At 46.6% G+C, this 21,511-nt stretch overlaps 1 protein-coding gene across 6 annotated transcripts in view; it reads left to right on the top strand.

Moving 5' to 3' along the window:
* Positions 1-21,511, top strand: part of SLC29A1 (solute carrier family 29 member 1 (Augustine blood group)) — a 471,283-nt gene that overhangs the window by 321,379 nt on the left and 128,393 nt on the right. For all 6 annotated transcript variants that reach the window (XM_078647310.1, XM_078647311.1, XM_078647306.1 and 3 more), the window contains 2 exons: positions 7,371-7,452; positions 7,808-7,980. In XM_078647310.1, the coding sequence (XP_078503436.1) occupies positions 7,371-7,452; positions 7,808-7,980 (255 nt within the window). The remainder of the gene's footprint in view (positions 1-7,370; positions 7,453-7,807; positions 7,981-21,511) is intronic.

Genomic DNA, 21,511 nt, shown 5'->3' with positions numbered 1-21,511 from the left:
CGTTGGGTGTGTCCTACTGTCCATGAGTGGCTCTGTTGTCCCTTTGCTTGTCACTTCTGTCCTTGACTTGGTCTGTTGATGGCCCGTTGGGTGTGTCCTACTGTCCATGAGTGGCTCTGTTGTCCCTTTGTCACTTCTGTCCTTGACTTGTTCTATTGGTAGCCCGTTGGGTGTGTCCTACTGTCCATGAGTGGCTCTGTTGTCCCTTTGCTTGTCACTTCTGTCCTTGACTGTCGATGGCCCGTTGGGTGTGTCCTACTGTCCATGAGTGGCTCTGTTGTCCCTTTGTTTGTCACTTCTGTCCTTGACTTGTTCTGTTGATAGCCCGTTGGGTGTGCCCTACTGTCCATGAGTGGCTCTGTTGTCCCTTTGCTTGTCACTTCTGTCCTTGACTTGTTCTGTTGATAGCCCGTTGGGTGTGTCCTACTGTCCATAAGTGGCTCTGTTGTCCCTTTGCTTGTCACTTCTGTCCTTGACTTGTTCTGTTGATAGCCCGTTGGGTGTGCCCTACTGTCCATGAGTGGCTCTGTTGTCCCTTTGTTTGTCACTTCTGTCCTTGACTTGTTCTGTTGATGGCCCGTTGGGTGTGTCCTACTGTCCATGAGTGGCTCTGTTGTCCCTTTGCTTGTCACTTCTGTCCTTGACTTGGTCTGTTGATGGCCCGTTGGGTGTGTCCTACTGTCCATGAGTGGCCCAGTCATCCCTTTGTTTGTCACTTCTGTCCTTGACTTGGTCTGTTGATGGCCCGTTGGGTGTGCCCTACTGTCCATGAGTGGCTCTGTTGTCCCTTTGCTTGTCACTTCTGTCCTTGACTTGGTCTGTTGATAGCCCGTTGGGTGTGTCCTACTGTCCATGAGTGGCCCTGTTGTCCCTTTGTCCCTTCTGTCCTTGACTTGTTCTGTTGATAGCCCGTTGGGTGTGCCCTACTGTCCATGAGTGGCTCTGTTGTCCCTTTGTTTGTCACTTCTGTCCTTGACTTGGTCTGTTGATGGCCCGTTGGGTGTGCCCTACTGTCCATGAGTGGCTCTGTTGTCCCTTTGTGTGTCACTTCTGTCCTTGCCTTGTTCTGTTGATAGCCCGTTGGGTGTGCCCTACTGTCCATGAGTGGCTCTGTTGTCCCTTTGCTTCTCACTTCTGTCCTTGACTTGGTCTGTTGATAGCCCGTTGGGTGTGTCCTACTGTCCATGAGTGGCTCTGTTGTCCCTTTCTTTATCACTTCTGTCCTTGACTTGTTCTGTTGATAGCCCGTTGGGTGTGCCCTACTGTCCATGAGTGGCTCTGTTGTCCCTTTGCTTGTCACTTCTGTCCTTGACTTGGTCTGTTGATGGCCCGTTGGGTGTGCCCTACTGTCCATGAGTGGCTCTGTTGTCCCTTTGTTTGTCACTTCTGTCCTTGACTTGGTCTGTTGATGGCCCGTTGGGTGTGTCCTACTGTCCATGAGTGGCTCTGTTGTCCCTTTGTTTGTCACTTCTGTCCTTGACTTGGTCTGTTGATGGCCCGTTGGGTGTGTCCTACTGTCCATGAGTGGCTCTGTTGTCCCTTTGCTTGTCACTTCTGTCCTTGACTTGGTCTGTTGATGGCCCGTTGGGTGTGTCCTACTGTCCATGAGTGGCTCTGTTGTCCCTTTGTCACTTCTGTCCTTGACTTGTTCTATTGGTAGCCCGTTGGGTGTGTCCTACTGTCCATGAGTGGCTCTGTTGTCCCTTTGCTTAACATTTCTGTCCTTGACTTGGTCTGTTGATGGCCCGTTGGGTGTGTCCTACTGTCCATGAGTGGCTCTGTTGTCCCTTTGTCACTTCTGTCCTTGACTTGTTCTATTGGTAGCCCGTTGGGTGTGTCCCACTGTCCATGAGTGGCTCTGTTGTCCCTTTGCTTAACATTTCTGTCCTTGACTTGTTCTGTTGATAGCCCGTTGGGTGTGCCCTACTGTCCATGAGTGGCCCTGTTGTCCCTTTGTTTGTCACTTCTGTCCTTGACTTGTTCTGTTGATAGCCCGTTGGGTGTGTCCTACTGTCCATGAGTGGCTCTGTTGTCCCTTTGCTTGTCACTTCTGTCCTTGACTTGGTCTGTTGATGGCCCGTTGGGTGTGTCCTACTGTCCATGAGTGGCTCTGTTGTCCCTTTCTTTGTCACTTCTGTCCTTGACTTGTTCTGTTGATAGCCCGTACTGTCCATGAGTGGCTCTGTTGTCCCTTTGCTTAACATTTCTGTCCTTGACTTGTTCTGTTGAAGCCCGTTGGGTGTGCCCTACTGTCCATGAGTGGCTCTGTTGTTCCTTTGCTTAACATTTCTGTCCTTGACTTGTTCTGTTGAAGCCCATTGGGTGTGCCCTACTGTCCATGAGTGGCTCTGTTGTCCCTTTTCTTAACATTTCTGTCCTTGACTTGTTCTGTTGATAGCTCGTTGGGTGTGTCCTACTGTCCATGAGTGGCCCTGTTGTCCTTTGTTTGTCACTTCTGTCCTTGACTTGTTCTATTGATAGCCCGTTGGGTGTGCCCTACTGTCCATGAGTGGCTCTGTTGTCCTTTGTTTGTCACTTCTGTCCTTGACTTGTTCTATTGATAGCCCGTTGGGTGTGTCCTACTGTCCATGAGTGGCCCTGTTGTCCCTTTGTCACTTCTGTCCTTGACTTGTTCTATTGATAGCCCGTTGGGTGTGTCCTACTGTCCATGAGTGGCCCTGTTGTCCTTTGTTTGTCACTTCTGTCCTTGACTTGTTCTATTGATAGCCCGTTGGGTGTGTCCTACTGTCCATGAGTGGCCCTGTTGTCCCTTTGTCACTTCTGTCCTTGACTTGTTCTATTGATAGCCCTTTGGGTGTGTCCTACTGTCCATGAGTGGCTCTGTTGTCCCTTTGTTTGTCACCTCTGTCCTTGACTTGGTCTGTTGATGGCCCGTTGGGTGTGTCCTACTGTCCATGAGTGGCCCTGTTGTCCCTTTGTCACTTCTGTCCTTGACTTGTTCTATTGATAGCCCGTTGGGTGTGTCCTACTGTCCATGAGTGGCTCTGTTGTCCCTTTCTTTATCACTTCTGTCCTTGACTTGGTCTGTTGATGGCCCGTTGGGTGTGTCCTACTGTCCATGAGTGGCTCTGTTGTCCCTTTGCTTGTCACTTCTGTCCTTGACTTGGTCTGTTGATGGCCCGTTGGGTGTGTCCTACTGTCCATGAGTGGCTCTGTTGTCCCTTTGTCACTTCTGTCCTTGACTTGTTCTATTGGTAGCCCGTTGGGTGTGTCCCACTGTCCATGAGTGGCTCTGTTGTCCCTTTGCTTAACATTTCTGTCCTTGACTTGTTCTGTTGATAGCCCGTTGGGTGTGCCCTACTGTCCATGAGTGGCTCTGTTGTCCCTTTGCTTGTCACTTCTGTCCTTGACTTGGTCTGTTGATGGCCCGTTGGGTGTGCCCTACTGTCCATGAGTGGCTCTGTTGTCCCTTTGCTTGTCACTTCTGTCCTTGACTTGGTCTGTTGATGGCCCGTTGGGTGTGTCCTACTCTCCATGAGTGGCTCTGTTGTCCCTTTGCTTGTCACTTCTGTCCTTGACTTGGTCTGTTGATGGCCCGTTGGGTGTGTCCTACTGTCCATGAGTGGCTCTGTTGTCCCTTTGCTTGTCACTTCTGTCCTTGACTTGGTCTGTTGATGGCCCGTTGGGTGTGCCCTACTGTCCATGAGTGGCTCTGTTGTCCCTTTGCTTAACATTTCTGTCCTTGACTTGTTCTGTTGATAGCCTGTTGGGTGTGCCCTACTGTCCATGAGTGGCTCTGTTGTCCCTTTGTCACTTCTGTCCTTGACTTGTTCTTTTGATAGCCCGTTGGGTGTGTCCTACTGTCCATGAGTGGCTCTGTTGTCCCTTTGTCACTTCCGTCCTTGACTTGTTCTTTTGATAGCCCGTTGGGTGTGTCCTACTGTCCATGAGTGGCCCTGTTGTCCCTTTGTTTGTCACTTCTGTCCATGACTTGTTCTTTTGATAGCCCGTTGGGTGTGTCCTCCTGTCCATGAGTGGCTCTGTTGTCCCTTTGTCACTTCTGTCCTTGACTTGTTCTTTTGATAGCCCGTTGGGTGTGCCCTACTGTCCATGAGTGGCCCTGTTGTCCCTTTGCTTGTCACTTCTGTCCTTGACTTGTTCTATTGATAGCCCGTTGGGTGTGCCCTACTGTCCATGAGTGGCTCTGTTGTCCTTTGTTTGTCACTTCTGTCCTTGACTTGTTCTATTGATAGCCCGTTGGGTGTGTCCTACTGTCCATGAGTGGCCCTGTTGTCCCTTTGTCACTTCTGTCCTTGACTTGTTCTTTTGATAGCCCGTTGGGTGTGCCCTACTGTCCATGAGTGGCCCTGTTGTCCTTTGTTTGTCACTTCTGTCCTTGACTTGTTCTATTGATAGCCCGTTGGGTGTGCCCTACTGTCCATGAGTGGCTCTGTTGTCCTTTGTTTGTCACTTCTGTCCTTGACTTGTTCTATTGATAGCCCGTTGGGTGTGCCCTACTGTCCATGAGTGGCTCTGTTGTCCTTTGTTTGTCACTTCTGTCCTTGACTTGTTCTATTGATAGCCCGTTGGGTGTGTCCTACTGTCCATGAGTGGCCCTGTTGTCCCTTTGTCACTTCTGTCCTTGACTTGTTCTATTGATAGCCCGTTGGGTGTGTCCTACTGTCCATGAGTGGCTCTGTTGTCCCTTTGTTTGTCACCTCTGTCCTTGACTTGGTCTGTTGATGGCCCGTTGGGTGTGTCCTACTGTCCATGAGTGGCCCTGCAGTCCCTTTGTCACTTCTGTCCTTGACTTGTTCTATTGATAGCCCGTTGGGTGTGTCCTACTGTCCATGAGTGGCTCTGTTGTCCCTTTCTTTATCACTTCTGTCCTTGACTTGTTCTGTTGATAGCCCGTTGGGTGTGCCCTACTGTCCACGAGTGGCTCTGTTGTCCCTTTGCTTGTCACTTCTGTCCTTGACTTGGTCTGTTGATGGCCCGTTGGGTGTGCCCTACTGTCCATGAGTGGCTCTGTTGTCCCTTTGTTTGTCACTTCTGTCCTTGACTTGGTCTGTTGATGGCCCGTTGGGTGTGTCCTACTGTCCACGAGTGGCCCTGTTGTCCCTTTGCTTGTCACTTCTGTCCTTGACTTGGTCTGTTGATGGCCCGTTGGGTGTGTCCTACTCTCCATGAGTGGCTCTGTTGTCCCTTTGCTTGTCACTTCTGTCCTTGACTTGGTCTGTTGATGGCCCGTTGGGTGTGTCCTACTGTCCATGAGTGGCTCTGTTGTCCCTTTGTCCCTTCTGTCCTTGACTTGGTCTGTTGATGGCCCGTTGGGTGTGCCCTACTGTCCATGAGTGGCTCTGTTGTCCCTTTGTCACTTCTGTCCTTGACTTGTTCTTTTGATAGCCCGTTGGGTGTGTCCTACTGTCCATGAGTGGCCCTGTTGTCCCTTTGTTTGTCACTTCTGTCCATGACTTGTTCTTTTGATAGCCCGTTGGGTGTGTCCTCCTGTCCATGAGTGGCTCTGTTGTCCCTTTGTCACTTCTGTCCTTGACTTGTTCTATTGGTAGCCCGTTGGGTGTGTCCCACTGTCCATGAGTGGCTCTGTTGTCCCTTTGTTTGTCACTTCTGTCCTTGTGTTGTTCTGTTGATAGCCCGTTGGGTGTGCCCTACTGTCCATGAGTGGCTCTGTTGTCCCTTTGCTTGTCACTTCTGTCCTTGACTTGGTCTGTTGATGGCCCGTTGGGTGTGTCCTACTGTCCATGAGTGGCTCTGTTGTCCCTTTGCTTCTCACTTCTGTCCTTGACTTGGTCTGTTGATAGCCCGTTGGGTGGGCCCTACTGTCCATGAGTGGCCCTGTTGTCCCTTTGTTTGTCACTTCTGTCCTTGACTTGTTCTATTGGTAGCCCGTTGGGTGTGCCCTACTGTCCATGAGTGGCTCTGTTGTCCCTTTGTTTGTCACTTCTGTCCTTGACTTGGTCTGTTGATGGCCCGTTGGGTGTGTCCTACTGTCCATGAGTGGCTCTGTTGTCCCTTTGTTTGTCACTTCTGTCCTTGACTTGTTCTATTGATCGCCCGTTGGGTGTGTTCTACTGTCCATAAGTGGCCCTGTTGTCCCTTTGTCACTCCCGTCCTTGACTTGTTCTGTTGATAGCCCGTTGGGTGTGTCCTACTGTCCATAAGTGGCTCTGTCGTCCCTTTGTCACTTCTGTCCTTGACTTGTTCTGTTGATAGCCCGTTGGGTGTGTCCTTCTGTCCATGAGTGGCCCTGTTGTCCCTTTGTTTGTCACTTCTGTCCTTGACTTGTTCTATTGATAGCCCGTTGGGTGTGTCCTACTGTCCATGAGTGGCTCTGTTGTCCCTTTGTTTGTCACTTCTGTCCTTGACTTGTTTTGTTGATAGCCCGTTGGGTGTGTCCTACTGTCCATGAGTGGCTCTGTTGTCCCTTTGTTTGTCACTTCTGTCCTTCACTTGTTCTATTGATAGCCCGTTGGGTGTGCCCTCCTGTCCATGAGTGGCCCTGTTGTGCCTTTGTTTGTCACTTCTGTCCTTTACTTGTTCTGTTGATAGCCCGTTGGGTGTGCCCTCCTGTCCATGAGTGGCTCTGTTGTCCCTTTGTTTGTCACTTCTGTCCTTGACTTGTTCTATTGATCGCCCGTTGGGTGTGCCCTCCTGTCCATGAGTGGCCCTGTTGTGCCTTTGTTTGTCACTTCTGTCCTTTACTTGTTCTGTTGATAGCCCGTTGGGTGTGTCCTTCTGTCCATGAGTGGCCCTGTTGTCCCTTTGTTTGTCACCTCTGTCCTTGACTTGTTCTATTGATAGCCCGTTGGGTGTGTCCTACTGTCCATGAGTGGCCCTGTTGTCCCTTTGTTTGTCACTTCTGTCCTTGACTTGTTCTATTGATAGCCCGTTGGGTGTGTCCTACTGTCCATGAGTGGCCCTGTTGTCCCTTTGTTTGTCACTTCTGTCCTTGACTTGTTCTATTGATAGCCCGTTGGGTGTGTCCTACTGTCCATGAGTGGCCCTGTTGCCCCTTTGTCACTTCTGTCCTTGACTTGTTCTATTGATAGCCCGTTGGGTGTGCCCTACTGTCCATGAGTGGCTCTGTTGTCCCTTTGTTTGTCACCTCTGTCCTTGACTTGTTCTATTGATAGCCCGTTGGGTGTGCCCTACTGTCCATGAGTGGCTCTGTTGTCCCTTTGTTTGTCGCTTCTGTTCTTGACTTGTTCTACTGATCCTGTGCATGTGCCACACTGTCTACGAGTTGTCTTGTTGTTCACTTGCTTGTTCCATTCTTTCCTTGACTTGTTCTGGACATGTCCTGTTGCTCGTGCCTTACTGTCCTTCAGCCCTGCTGCTGATGTTCTGTCTGAGATGATTTACATTCTCACCGTTGTGGTTCCTTGCAGGTACAAAGCTGTTTGGCTGATATTCTTCATCCTCGGTCTTGGAACGTTGCTGCCATGGAACTTTTTCATGACGGCCACCATGGTGAGTGCTCTGCATACTAGAGAGAGTAGACATGCATACGTCTGTCCGAGGCTGTATCTGTGACCAGTCTAGTTCTAAAGGTACCGTATAGATAGATAAAATGTTGATGTTTTTGAGTAAATGTGTGTCATGGCGACTACTCAATTTTGAGTATAACGTTTGCTTGCTCAAGCATGTAGTTTGTATGTATTTGACGATTTGGTTGTGTTGCACGACTCTGTCTAGTTGTATGTGTTTTAGACCTCCAGGCACTAAGAACTCCAGTGAGGCATTGCTTGTGACTGGTGAGAACGCCTGGATCTTGGTGTGGTTCACCATAAGTGGTCTTCTAGGTATGTTTTTTGTATTTTTGCAGTATTTCAGCAGCCGACTGGCTGATCCGGCAGAAGAGCGCATCGGCGGAGCTGAACTAAACATCACCCAACCCGCTCAGAACCAGTTACAGGCCAAGTTTAACAACGTCATGACGATCTGTGCCATGCTACCACTCCTCATCTTCACCTGCCTAAACTCCTTCATACACCAGAGGTGAGAGTTAATGAAAACTGGCCAGGACCTACCCGCTGATCTGTGGTGTACCATGCAGGGGATGGAGGCGACTGGTGTGTTGGACCGGCCGGAGTCTCTGTGACCCATTCTAGCGACTAGTTTATTTATGGTTCCTACACAAAGCTACCCAACACAACTCAAGCTTTATGTAGACAAGTCAACAACTGAATCAAGACAAGCAAGGAACCATCATTATGGGAATAGAACTGGCATGAAAAACTGATAAGATGGGAAACTATGAACATCTGTCTCATGAAGAAAAGAATGTAATTCAGGGAAGGGGTTGTGAGGTAGACTAGGAAAAGGGCTTTATATATGTTCATGAACACTTCTCTCTATTGGTAAGATAACTACCTCAAGCTCCTTAACTGTGATTAGTTTACACGTTGCTCTTGTGTCCCAGGGAAAGCAATAAACAGGAAATACTGTCCTACACTTCCTGTCCTTAGCTGTACGTATATCACCTGCTAAGAACTCTTACTTCCTGACTCATAATCATAGCATGTGCAACCATTAACTTGAAATGCTAAACAGTGGGAGCTTGAAATGATAATTCTTCCCATTCCATCACAGGATCAAACCCCAAATATTCTTGTACAATTCCTAAGGTTTAAGCAATACTCAGACACATTTTGAATATAGTTGAAAGTCAGTTTCTCAATACAGTTTGGTTTTCAGACTAATTCTCAGTGTTCATGAACTGTCCCCCAGTAAACTTCCACACAAGCAACTGTTGTTTACAAAACAAAATGCTGAATTGAAGTAGCCGGGTCCTTGCTACAGCAGCATTGTAGCATGATTGACTAACTGGGATGCCAAAAAACACAAGGGAAATTCTATCTGATTATCCAAGACAGCTGTAGTTCTTTCCAAAACAACATGAGAGTTCAAGGACTGCTGGGAAATGTAGTTTGTCTTCGAGGTACAGTCTTATAGTGCGTCACCCCCACACTCTGCCAGATTTTCCTTCTATAAAATGGACTCCGTGCAAGCGGGCTTGGACTATTGCCGCGACAGCTAAGCCATGAGTGGTCTCCCATGCCTCCCGACAGTATGGCGACTTCTAAACAATCTATAACCAAATGGGTATTGAGATGTATCATTAAAGGTTATAGGGCCTAGGGGCTCAGTGGAGTAATCCACTCCAAAAATCTGTTTTTGACTTCATCGCCGCAGGTAAAAATGACAGCTGACCTTCATACCATTTCATACGAATAAGGCCAATTCCAAGCTGGGTGAGAATAGACACCTTCTGCTGTTCAGTGCCCAGAAGTCCCAGCTGGTGAAAGTGTGTTTACAGATACTTTTTATGTTACCAGAAGGCAAACCAAGCTGCCTACATATGCCTAGAATCTGTTCAGCAAGAAATAAATAATTCCCGGATGTATGTCGTTACAACGCATGCTTTTTCCACGCATGCCTTACAACGCAGGTTTTACAACGCAAGTCGTTACAACGACTTGCGTTCGGGGGCGCTGGATAGTGGAATGGTTTAATTTACTATTCCAACTCCAGTCCACGTGGATAGTAGGGAAGGTTTTGGATAGTAAATTAAACTATTCCCTATTTTACAGCGCCTTCCAGCGCAAGTCGTTGTAACGACTTGCGTTGTAATTCCTGCGTTGTAAAGGTACTGCGTGGAAAAAGTTTCGTTGTAAAGGATGTTTCCCATCATTCCCTGCTGTCCTTTTATTTACAGATTAAATTAGGTGAACAACATCATGGAGATACGTCCACCTTTTCAATCTCCGACTGTCTGGATTCTTACTCCAGAGCATACACTCAAGCTAATCAATCAATCAATCAGTCAATCAATAAATCTGGATTTGTATAGCACGTCCAATCACCTGTGAGGGTATCCGGGCACTGAGTGCTGCAGGGGGTGGAGGGGTGCTCAGTTCAACAGTCAGGTCTTGAGGCCTCAGTGCCAAACATGTCCACATTAAATGATGTTCTCTTTCTGCATCCAATTCTTGTTGGTCCCCCACCATCCTCTGTGGTTGAGCTAGATACCCTCTTCAAGTGTTTATGAATATTAATGAAGCTACCATGATGGGGAAGGAGGGTTAGTGTCTTTTAGTTCTAGTTATCAGTCTTGGACATCTTAAGTCATTAAGCAACCCCCCCACCTCCTCCTTAAAGCCAAGTGACTGTCCTTGGACATGGGAACTAAAAAAAAATAAAAAATGTAAATGTAAAAATGTAAATTGATACTTGTATAGCGCACTACTCACCCGCAAGGGTCTCAAGGCGCTTGTACGAATACCGCTGTGGAACCCATCCTGGCTTTCCCTGTGAGGTGTCCACTCCAGGGCACCCCCAAGGTGGAGGCCAGGCATCATTAGCGTTGTGGGGGCCGTTGTGGAGATTAAGCAAGCTATTGCCCGGAGTTGCAGAGTGGGACTACATGATTGGAATAGGCACCGAGGCGAGAATTATCAGGTCCGTGGAATTTTTTGAGCCCAAGACCCGCCGAGGCGGGAATTGAACCCTGGTCCCGGGCTATACCTCTGCATCAGGGTCTGCCGCTCTAACCATTGAGCCATATGAGCCTTTCTCTGACATTGTTGTCAAATTAAACTGGGGGCTGTCCTGCATTGTCCTTGTAATGAATCCGCTGGTCTGACTGTCATTATAGTCTGTCAATTGTCGAACAGCTTTTGATTTTTAAAAGGCAGAGTGATTGATAGAAGGCTAAATTAATCTCGGAGACTGGTAATTACTTTCGGCTGCATTCGATTACCTCGTTTTTAGATTTTCTGTCCACTTACAGGTAGTGCCCAACCGTAAGCAAATCAGGCTTGGCTCTGGTGCAGATGAGCCCCCCAGCACCCCATGTCTGATGTAGAATACGAAGAAACTCCCATCATCTTTGGCTTTGTTGGGCCTCACCAGTGAGGTGCAGCTTGAGTCCTATGCTACAGTGAGCAGAGGATCCAGGTTTGGGCATACGTGCCACACCGAAGGAGTCTCACAGCCACTGTTAAATACACCACACCACATTTCAGTTCATCACTTTTTTATTGGATCACTTGCATCTATAGACAGGGACCTATCTTATGAAAATCTGTCTTGTCCCTGCCTGTAAAGGGGTGGCTGAGCCTGAACGCCTGTTCATCAGGTCTCCTGTGAACAACCTTGCTCGGAATAGGTCGTACTCCAGTCTGCAGTTTTGCTGCTCATTGTGTCACTACAGGGACCAGCCTTTTGAAAAGGAGCCTTTGCCTGCCCCAAAAGGGATGATCCCACTTGAATTACTAGTCTGCGTGCGCCCTGAACCGAAACACAAGACTGGTACTCCAGGGAAGAACTGGTGCTTTGTTACAAGGCTACTTTTTGAAATTATGTTAATGAATCGTCAGGCAATATCTGTAATAGTTTTGACCAATAAAACAGGGTAAAAGTGGCTAATTCATAATTGGCATATTTACCTTTCCAATAAGGACAAGGTATATGGTGTAGGAAATGCACCAATTGCATGGAAGTTAAATCTCCATTGTGGAGTATAGCATGCATCATGCCATTTACCAGGCGGACCATGAAAGCATGGCTTCAGGCCTACATACGTAGACTGACAGCTGCACGTTTACACCTGCAGGCCAGCCTGAAAAAATGACCAGAAGGACCCCTACTTTTAGAGATTACGAAATCCACCCCTAAGTAGAATTTGTAGCTCACAAGATAGTGTGCTTAGTCCTTAACTGTGGAAAATTGAACAAAATAAGGCTGGCATGTTCTTACAGTGACCAGCCCCCCAATCTATACTGCATAAGGCTGTAGCTATGTCTATGAGAATAGCTGAAACCGTTGAGATATTATTTTGGTAATTTATTTTAATATTTCTCACAACCCCAATTCAATGGTAAGGTTGAATATTTGATTAATATACAGGAAAAGTAACATTTGAATGGTTAGACTTTGCTTGGCTGAAGGTCCAGTAGGCTAATTAGCATTAGCCTGCCTGCAGCTGCTTTCCTGGCCAGTGTTTTCCACTTGAGGAGGTATAGAAAATGCTCTTAGAGCAGAAAGAAATACTTAGGCATTTTGTCAGGAAGAACTTAGTGTGAGGTAGGTGACTCATACTCTCTTAGGAAAGGCAACTGGGAAGGTTCAGGACTGAATTAACGTAAAAGTGTTCGTTTACTGTGAATTAAATCCTGGAGAAAAGAGCTTCTTTGATCCCAGGGCCAGCTTTGGCCACCCTGGCTCTGTTCCAGTGGTAGGGGGAACTAGGTCCAAAACCATTTTGGTGTAGTTGAGGAGGAAGAGACCACTGAGTTCCATAGACATACCCCTGAGTGACTAACGAGCCTCCTCCAGGGCAGAAAGGTTCTGCCATCTTAATTTTCTTTGCAAATTGTGCACACTGGGATAGTTTGCAGTTTGGAAAACAGGATGTGCTGTAAAACAGAGAAGGTTTGCCCAAAGGCACCTTTAGCCTATCGATTAGGGAACTTCCAGGAGTCACCTAATCCCACAATTGACAGAAGCGACACCTCACCCCCATCTTTTCAGAATGTATCTGACGCTGTAGAAGTATGGAAGAGGACTGGACCTGCTGTCTGTTACCTGTGTGTAGATCTGAATGTTTGGGCCTGCTCCCACTTTTATAGTGGGCTCCAAGGGTCAGTTGACTGACCTCCTGTGTGGCTATCCAAAGCTTCAAGAGACCTTTTCCTGTAGTGACCCTTTGGCCAGTGTTGGGTGGACTTTGACTGGACTGTGCTGGTGAACACTGCTGGAGTGAGTCCTGCACTCCAAGGGGCTGCCACTGAGGTTCTGGGAGCTTTAGAAGTGATCAAGAGGAGCTACCTCATAAAGGTGGAAAAGTTAATACTTGGAAAATGTTCGACTTCCTGAGCACCGACCTAAGGCTAGCCACCAAGCCGTGACTTCAGCAGGCAAGAAAATTAGATTGGTTCCAAGTAGAGCTTTTGGCCCCACGAAAGAAGACTTCAGTAGCCCCTTGTGATTGAGTTATTCATCTTCGGTGTGGCCTTGCCAGGCTACAACTTCTAGGCTTGTCTCGCTCAAGGTTTTAAACCTTCAAAGAAGAGACGACGGGCCATATGTATCAAGCAAATTCGCAGAATTTCGGCCTTTGCGAATGCGAATTTGCTAAATGGTATGTATTAAGCAAAATATGGTGCAAAATAAGGAATTGCAAAATTTGCAATTCCTTAAATGCAATGTATGAAGTTAAAAAATAGTTTGCAAAATGACCTTAAGGAATCGCAAATTATCACCAACTTCTAGTTGGTGGGAAGTTGCTAATTCCTTGAAAAATGCCCATTTTGGCATTTTTCAAAGTGCCATGTGACGCGCATACTTGCCCTCAGGGCATGTTTGTGCGCCACGTGTGCACCCATGCATATTTCAGGGGTGCAACAGGGTGTCCTTTGGACACCCCAGCACCCTTGAAATTATTCTCAATTTGCGATTCGCAAATTGCGAATCGCAAATTGAGAATAACTTCCCATTCATTCCTATGGGCCTCCTGGCCCATAGAAATGAATGGGAAAGTATTCCTTAATTGCAATTCGCAATTTGCTAATCGCAATTAAGGAATTTTAAGAAATCGCAAAAAAATTCGATTTTGTACATACATCCCTATTTGCGATTCTGAAATAGCGATTTCTAAAAAATCTCTATTTGAGAATCGCAAATGGGTATCTTGATACATATGGCCCTAAGGGAATTCATTTCGAGTTTGGTGGACAGGTTACTCTGTCATAAAAGTGACTGTTATTCAGTCGGCCTTATTGCAAACGCATTCGGATATAATGCACTTGTAATAAGGCAGACTGGCGATCCATCATGTTTGTGACAGAGTACTCGACTTCCAAGCTATAAATTAGGCCCCAAGTTCCAACATAGAACTTTTGACCGGGGAAGGCGCAAAAGTGTCCGGGAAACAAGAGGTCTCTGTTGAGCGTAAAATTTGAATGTTCCCGCTCGGAGTCTTTCCAGGCAAAACTAATGGCTCAGCTAACAAAACTAACGGCTCACCTAACAAACCTCTGCCTATGGGTATCGAACTTCAAGTGCACCTCATCGGATACAGCCTCCCATCTTTCCCGTCTCTATGATTTGAACATCAATGAAAAAGACAACAGGCCTGAGTTACAGCTTAGTGTACGGATTCTCCATCCCAAAAATGACAGATACCCCAATCCTCCTACCTTCACGTGCATTAAACCCTAATACACTTGTAATAAAGCAAACAGGATATTTAATGTTTGTGATTGAGTACATGGCCGCTAAACTCCAAATCAGGCCCTAAGTTAGAAGGTAAAAACTTTGACAGGGACAACTTGCTTGGTATGTTCAACCTCCCCCCCCTCCACCACTGTTGGTCTGAAATCAAGTCTAAGTCCAAGTCACCCTTAGAAAGCAACATCTGATCAGAGTCCAGCTTTAATTTGGCACTCTTATCCCTAAAAGCTTATAAATTCACATCTCCAGGTCCACTGATTGTATTTTAAGAATGTTTGCCATTTTTCTTACAAACTTTTAATCAATTTTTAGAAATTGGTTGTGGCATTTTCAATTGTGCTGTATTTTGACTTTTTAATTGTTTTGGTACTGCTAAATACTTTCCACACTTTACCCTAAATTGAACCTATCTGCTGTGTGCCAAAGCAACCGGAATTTGAGGCCACTTTTATGTATTGAACCTGTGCGTTAGACAGGACTAAATGTTGACGTATTTCTTGGGAAGAACTTACATTCCCCCCACCGAACCCATTTTCTTACAGACACATCTTTGGTGTCTTATAAAATAACTATTTCATTGAAAATGAATTCAAAATTTTAGCTTGCACTACTGTAAGTGATCCCCACTCACAGTGGGGTCCTGGTATGTGGCATCACTAACAATCATCTACAAATCCTTCAAAAGAAGGTCTAAGTTTACTGTTTAGTACTTCAACCCATTTTTGGGACATAAGGGCAGATACTTCTGGGGCGATTTACAAAGGAGGCCTAGATGTTAAAAAACACACCTATCACACTTACGGAATAATATCAAAGTGCTGCTAAGACGGGGGGAGGGACTCCTAATCTCCCATAAGTGGATAAGTGGAAAATGTCTACACATTTAAAAACAAAAATGATCAACAACCACTATTTTTGATTATCTCCAGTCATATCTCCTGATTGAGGCAGATTTTCTCAAGGTTAGAAACAAGTGCACTAAAACTAAGCCAAGAAGGGACGAAACATGTTGGCTACTTTTGGATGAACAATTTTTGCATTAACGAGAACAAAGGATTTAACAATTAACAAATGAGCCCAATATATTGTGAATTTGAATCTACTTGACATATATCTTGCTCTTTCAAACTAATCTTGAGAAAATCTACCTCAATCATGATATATGACTGTAGATAATCAAAAATAGTGGGTGCTGATCATTTTTGTTTCTAGATACTTCTGGGGCTTAGTGAATCAGAGTAGCCACTTGTTGTCAAATCTGTTGGGCTACCAGTGACCATGGTAGTCTTCAAAATATGTGAGAGATATGGCTGTTTTAGATGGTTTTGGTTATCTGAATTGCTACAAAGCTTTGAGTCTTTTGCAGTATGGAGAACCGTTTCTTCAGATGTCGCATTAAGAGAGCATTGCAATAATCCAGTCACACCCCTAACAGCTAGCTCTTTATAACATTTCAAAATAAATTGTTGCTCTCCCAAGTCCCCTTATCCTTCTCCTATATTAAGGGCTACATCTTGTGTTGAACGGTAAAGTACAACTCCTAGAATTTGCAAAGCAAATTCCTTTGTTTCATCATAGATTAAAAAAAAAAAGTCGGGCAAAGAGGGACAGTTTACTCATTGGTAGAGCAAGTAATGATGGTGTGTGGTGAAGTGTTTGTCAGTGGGTTTTAAGCTAGAATCTTAAAGATTGTGGTTCGATATATTGTTTGTCACCTTATTTTTGGTGACTCTAAATGGAGTCATTTTTATTATTTACTGACAGACAAGTCATTAATAATGTTATTAGCAAAAGTTGTTTGGAGGTGTAACACGGCCAAGAATCTTTCCTGCATTGTGATTTGGAACAGAGAAATATTGTTTGAGATGAGCAGAATCAATAAAACTTAAGGTAGAAGTATTTTGGTTGGCTAAGAAACCTAATTTATTGATAAATTTGACAAAGAATATGTTTTATTTTGTTTAAGGGAAATAATTAATTACAAAGAGTTAAACAGGTTTACATACTCGGGAACTGAAAGTTAGGGTAGAAAAATAGTTTTGAGGAGGAATCTTAAGGCAGGGAATTAGGAAAGTATCTAACATAGGAGGGGTAAAGGGGTCAGAAATAGAGCTGGTTTAGATTATCATGGCTTATGATATAGTCTACGTACACAAGACGTTTGAGAAAGTGAGTTTTTTTAGGTCATAATAGTCAATGAATATTATGTGCCAGAATATGGTTATGAATGGAAACATTGATGGCAGAGTGACGTTTGTAGAGCATTAGAGTGGAGGTAAAATGCGATGCGGGCGATATTAAGGAAAATTAGATTTGAAAGAGTACAGCTAGTGATTATGTTTGGGCAGGCCGCCCGACAAGGGCAGGGAACTTGCCACAGAGAACGTAGATCTTTTTCACGTCGCTAGTGGCATAAACTTTGATGACCCAAATGTTGAGATCTCAGGAAATTTTAGCTGGTGCATAGAGGAAAGGAATTGCACAGAACGAGAAGATTACTTTGTAAGAATGAGTCTCTGGGGAAATTCTTAAGAGGAGGCGGTCAACTTATCAATAAACTTTACTTCTGAAGCAGCTTAAGTTCTCTTCATTAGGTTTATCTAAAGAAAAATGAGATCTTAAGAGTGGGATCATTACTCGGCTGATTCGATTCACATTCACAGTTTCATTAGGTATTTCTTACAAAATGAATTTTAATGTTTTAGATAAGTCACTATGTATATTTGCATTTGGTGATATTGCCTAACTTTTTAAAGCTGTGTAAAGGTATAATTTGATTTGTTTTCCAAAGTGAATACATTAAGTAGAAAGTTGTTAATGAATAAGAAAAGGGGATATTTAAGGACAGGGACACAAGCAGATCTTAAGAGTTGCTTGAAAGCAGAAGAAGGTCAAAAGCATACGTGACGGTGGGGCTTGAACACAGACGTGAGTGTGAATGGAAGGATGGAGCTGCTGAGAAGAAGGTGAGATGTGAGCTGGGCTGGTGAAGCAAGAAGGTGGACATCTGGAGGAGTAAATGAACTCCCTACAAACAGTGACTGAAACAAGAAGTATTAGTTATTGCTTGAGCAGCAGGGTGCTGTCAAGGGCCCTTGAGATAAAGAGAGATGTTAGTTGATACTTACGGGTTTAGTAACTGAATCCTTGGACTAGACTCACTCGAAGACTAGAAGATGACTCTTCTTTAGTTGTAGGAACGTGGATTGATAGGATGTTATTAACTTGAACCATAATCATTACAGACGCTCCTCTTAACAAGACCTGTACCTACATCTGATCCGACATACCTTTGAAAATGCATTGAGTGCACATTGTAATTTACAGAGTACATGTAAATGAAAGTTATACTTCGGACAGGTCTACATTGTCTGGTTTTGATTACCACTGATTCTGAAATTATCTAACTGGTTCAATCCTTATTTCTATGATTTGCACTTTCACTACCCACCACCACCATCCCGCTACCCTTTGTCTCTTTCTGCTCGCAACCTATGTTCCTTGAAAAGAATTTATGACTCATTCAAAATAAATGTTTGTTTTTTGAAATCCTATATATAGTTTGGCGCTTTTTCCTGTGTGGTTTCTGGACATATGTCTGCATAAATAGTAATTGAATGCATGCATAAGGAATTTCATTAGGTTATTAAATAAGTGTTGTAGTGTTTCACACAACACAGACTGTACATATTTGAATTTAATTCTTTAAATAATTGGTCTCGGACCATTTTTTCATTCCCATCAATTTGAACCATGACAGGAGGACACTCGGTATATGACACTTTATAGGGAGATGACTTTTTGCTTCTTAGAATTGCCTTCAGAAGACTGTTTGGACATGTTAAGACAAAGGGTTAGCTCAAAGGCACATCACAGTGTAGACAATAATGATCTCAAATCCTTTTTCAAATTCAGTCCTCGGTGGGGGGGGCTTGGTTGACAGATTGATATGTTAAGCAAAGAATCGAGTCCACTGCAAAATGACCTTTCTCTATAACAAGAGGAGACATCTCAAATGTTTCTCAGTTGCAGTCCAAATGGTAAGCACATTGTAAGAACTGGGGTCACCAGTTCCCCGGGGGTTGCCTGGCACGAGCAGGTAGGCACCCGAAAGCTTAGGTGTTTCGTGACTACACAGCACACAAATCCACTGAGACAATAAGTGCACACAAGGACTTAGACCACACCAGTTACGTTTGATTCAAATCAATAAGTTTTTATATAAGATTAGAAGCAGGGTAATCAATAGGCAAGATATCAAGAACTCATTAGTGCATTTCATTAGTTACTGTAGGCATTTCACTCCACTTCTCACCAAGCAAGGGTGAACATCTCCTTAGACCCAGTAGCAGGAATAACCATGCCATTAGCCAGAAGTAAACAGTTCATTTAGCGAGAATAAACATTTCAACAGCACATTTCATTAGGGGAGCAAAGGAAATTTCATCATCAATGCAGCACATCTAGAACTGAAACCACGGCTGTCAAATCATTAGTGCAATTCCAGAATCACTACAGCATTAACTCTTTATGCATTTCATTAGAAGGATAACCGCTGCCTTACTCAGCAGTAACACTTCCTAGCTGCAGGAATAAACCGTGCCTTGAATGAGGGTAAAACATTTCATTAACTGTAGAACATTTCATTAGTCACAGTAACCACTTCCTTTTATTAACCACTGTAGCCCCCTGCGTCTAGACGTTACTCAACATCTCCTCAGGGAGACAAACAGTGCATTAGGCCAGATTATTCATTGTAGGAGCGGAAAGAAATCTTCCACTGAACAGGGCACATCAGCTAATATTATCCCCTCTAGCAAGGGGAGTACTCGTTTTAAGTGGGCAGTCACTGAGCCCTCCCCGAGGATTCACCAATTAACCCAGGGCATCTGCCCAGTTCATAAGCCCTATGGTCACCCCGGCAGGCTCTCGCGGGGAGGGGTGATCTCGGGGCCTCCCCGGGGGTTACCTCTACGTCTTCGGCCCGCTCTGGGCCCTTGTGTAGGCTCAGGGGAGCTGGGGGAAGGCTCCTTCCGTTGGCTTCAGCTGAGGGGAGGGCTCGGGCTTCTCTCGGGGCCCTCCGGGGTGCAATGGCCCGGTCGGGGAAGGTCCCGGGTTGTGGAGCCGGGGGGAGAGCGGTCCTCTCTGAGGCGCTCCCGCAGCCGCCAATGGCTTCGCGGCCTGCGGGGGCGCGACGGCAGGGCCCAATCACGGCACGGCGGGGCGGAGTCTCTTCCGACGCCCCCGTCACGTGATGGTGGTTTGAGGCATTGGGCCTGGTCGGGCCTAACGCGGACTGCAGCGGCGGCCCTCTCCTAGCTCCGAGGGCCGCTGGGAGGATGTCGATGGCCGCAGAGGTCGCACAGCAGGCAGTGGGGCCGCGGCAGTGAAGGGAGCCCGCAACAGCGCTTCTGGGCCTCAGCGCATGGGGGGAAAAAGCGCCACAAGACAGGTCAGCGGCGCTCTCTCTCTCAGGGCCTGGCGCGATGCGGCAGGCTGGCGCTGGGTGACATGGGGACTTCCACCACCCGGTGAGTGCAGCGCGCTAGCCGACAGGGGGCGGCGGAAGCGACAGGGCCTCGAGGTACCGGCACAGCGCTAGACCGCGCAGCAATAGTACTGGGCTCTCGGGGGTACAGCGCTTGACATACGGCAGCACAATCAGCTCCGGGAGCCAGCGCTTGGTCAGGGAAGCGCTTGGTGAAACACGATGTGGGGGCACACCCAGCAGTTCGGCAGGGCACAGAGCAAGAGCGCTTTTCAGGTCAGGAGGTTGAAGCATCTCAGACAGTTCAATCAGGGGGGGTTAGTGCAGAGATGAGAGAGCGCTTGGCAGGCAGTCCAGGGCCACAGGTTGAGCTGGGGAATGTGTGATGGGGGTGGGGGTGGCAGCCCCAGTACCTGGTTGGTCCCCCAGTAGTCCTGGTTGCACAAGAAAGGGGTCTTCTTCTTGGCGCTTGATGGTTCCTGCGCCCTTTGTAGATAGCAGTTTCTTGAGGGGGGGTGAGTTGGAGGCTTGTCAGCAGGTCACTTCAGATGGTCCCTGAGTTCCCCTCCCACCGGGCCAGATCAGTGGGCTAGTTCAGGGTTCCTCATTCTACTTGGAAGGCAGCACCTAAGCCCTGTCACTCCCAGTGGCATAGGCCCCTGGCTAGGCCCTACCGCCTAAGTCTCCTGCGTGGGTCCCCCAGGTCAGCGATGCCCCAACTGACTAAAAAGTTTCCCTCCCTTCCTTATATATGCCCACTCTCTAAGGCGGCAAAAATAGGCTCCGCCTCTGTTCTGGAAGGTTCCAGGAGCTTCCCTACTCTAACTATGGGCAGGCTGGAATGGCAACAATGTTTAAGGGTTCCAGCCAGCTCCTGGCAACTAGGGTGCTACACAAAAAGACCACGCTGCAGTAGCAGGGGCCAGTGGCAGCCATGTTTGAAGTAGAGAGCACCTGCACCTTAGCATTGATTGGCAATGGGAAGGTGCCCGGAGACCTAAGGGCCAACAAAAAGAAGGTGGGAAAAATAAGGCAAGGGCGAAAAAAATAGGGAAAGACCACCCTAGGGCTGACAGGTATAACACACATGTTATGCAAAGAACATACCACATTCTAATATGGCTGCCCTGTAGGGAAAGGTGAGTTGTACTGTATGTGGCTTAGTTGTGTGGACATGGAAAGCTGCCTCCATTTTCTTAAAGTTTGAAAAATGGCTGCCTGCACAAAAGAAGAATGCAGAGGTAACCTGCTAACTGGCTGCCCTTGATCGACCTATGACCCTGCTCGCAGGCAGGTCGCTCCCCACGTTGCTTCACAGCTCTGCCTGCATTGTTTTTGCCTGATCTTGTATTTTTCCCCTGTGCCTAACTTGCTTTCTTGCCCAGACCTGTTTTTATTCCTCTGTGCCTGTACTTGTTTTCTTGCCTAAACTTGTTTTTCCTTCCTGTGCCCTGTTCTCCCGCGTCCCCGCCCATTTTTCCTGCCGCTGTGTCACTGCGGCCCCGCCCACCTGCAATCCCAATCGCCGCCCCGCTCCCGCCTCCCAGCTGCTCCTCCCTCCCACATCCCCTCATATGGAAGCTGCGCAGCGGTGAAAGGAGCGACCTATGACCCTGCTCGCAGGCAGGTCGCTCCCCACGCTGCTGCACAGCTCTGCCTGCATTGTTTTTGCCTAATCTTGTATTTTTCCCCTGTGCCTAACTTGCTTTCTTGCCCAGACTTGTTTTTATTCCCCTGTGCCTGTACTTGCTTTCTTGCCCAGACTTGTTTTTATTCCCCTGTGCCTGTACTTGCTTTCTTGCCCAG

The sequence above is a fragment of the Lissotriton helveticus genome, chromosome 6 (genome assembly GCF_964261635.1).
Source record: "Lissotriton helveticus chromosome 6, aLisHel1.1, whole genome shotgun sequence".
Classification (NCBI taxonomy): domain Eukaryota; kingdom Metazoa; phylum Chordata; class Amphibia; order Caudata; family Salamandridae; genus Lissotriton; species Lissotriton helveticus.
Note: the sequence above shows the minus strand (reverse complement) of the source record. Positions and strands in the feature narration are given on the sequence as shown.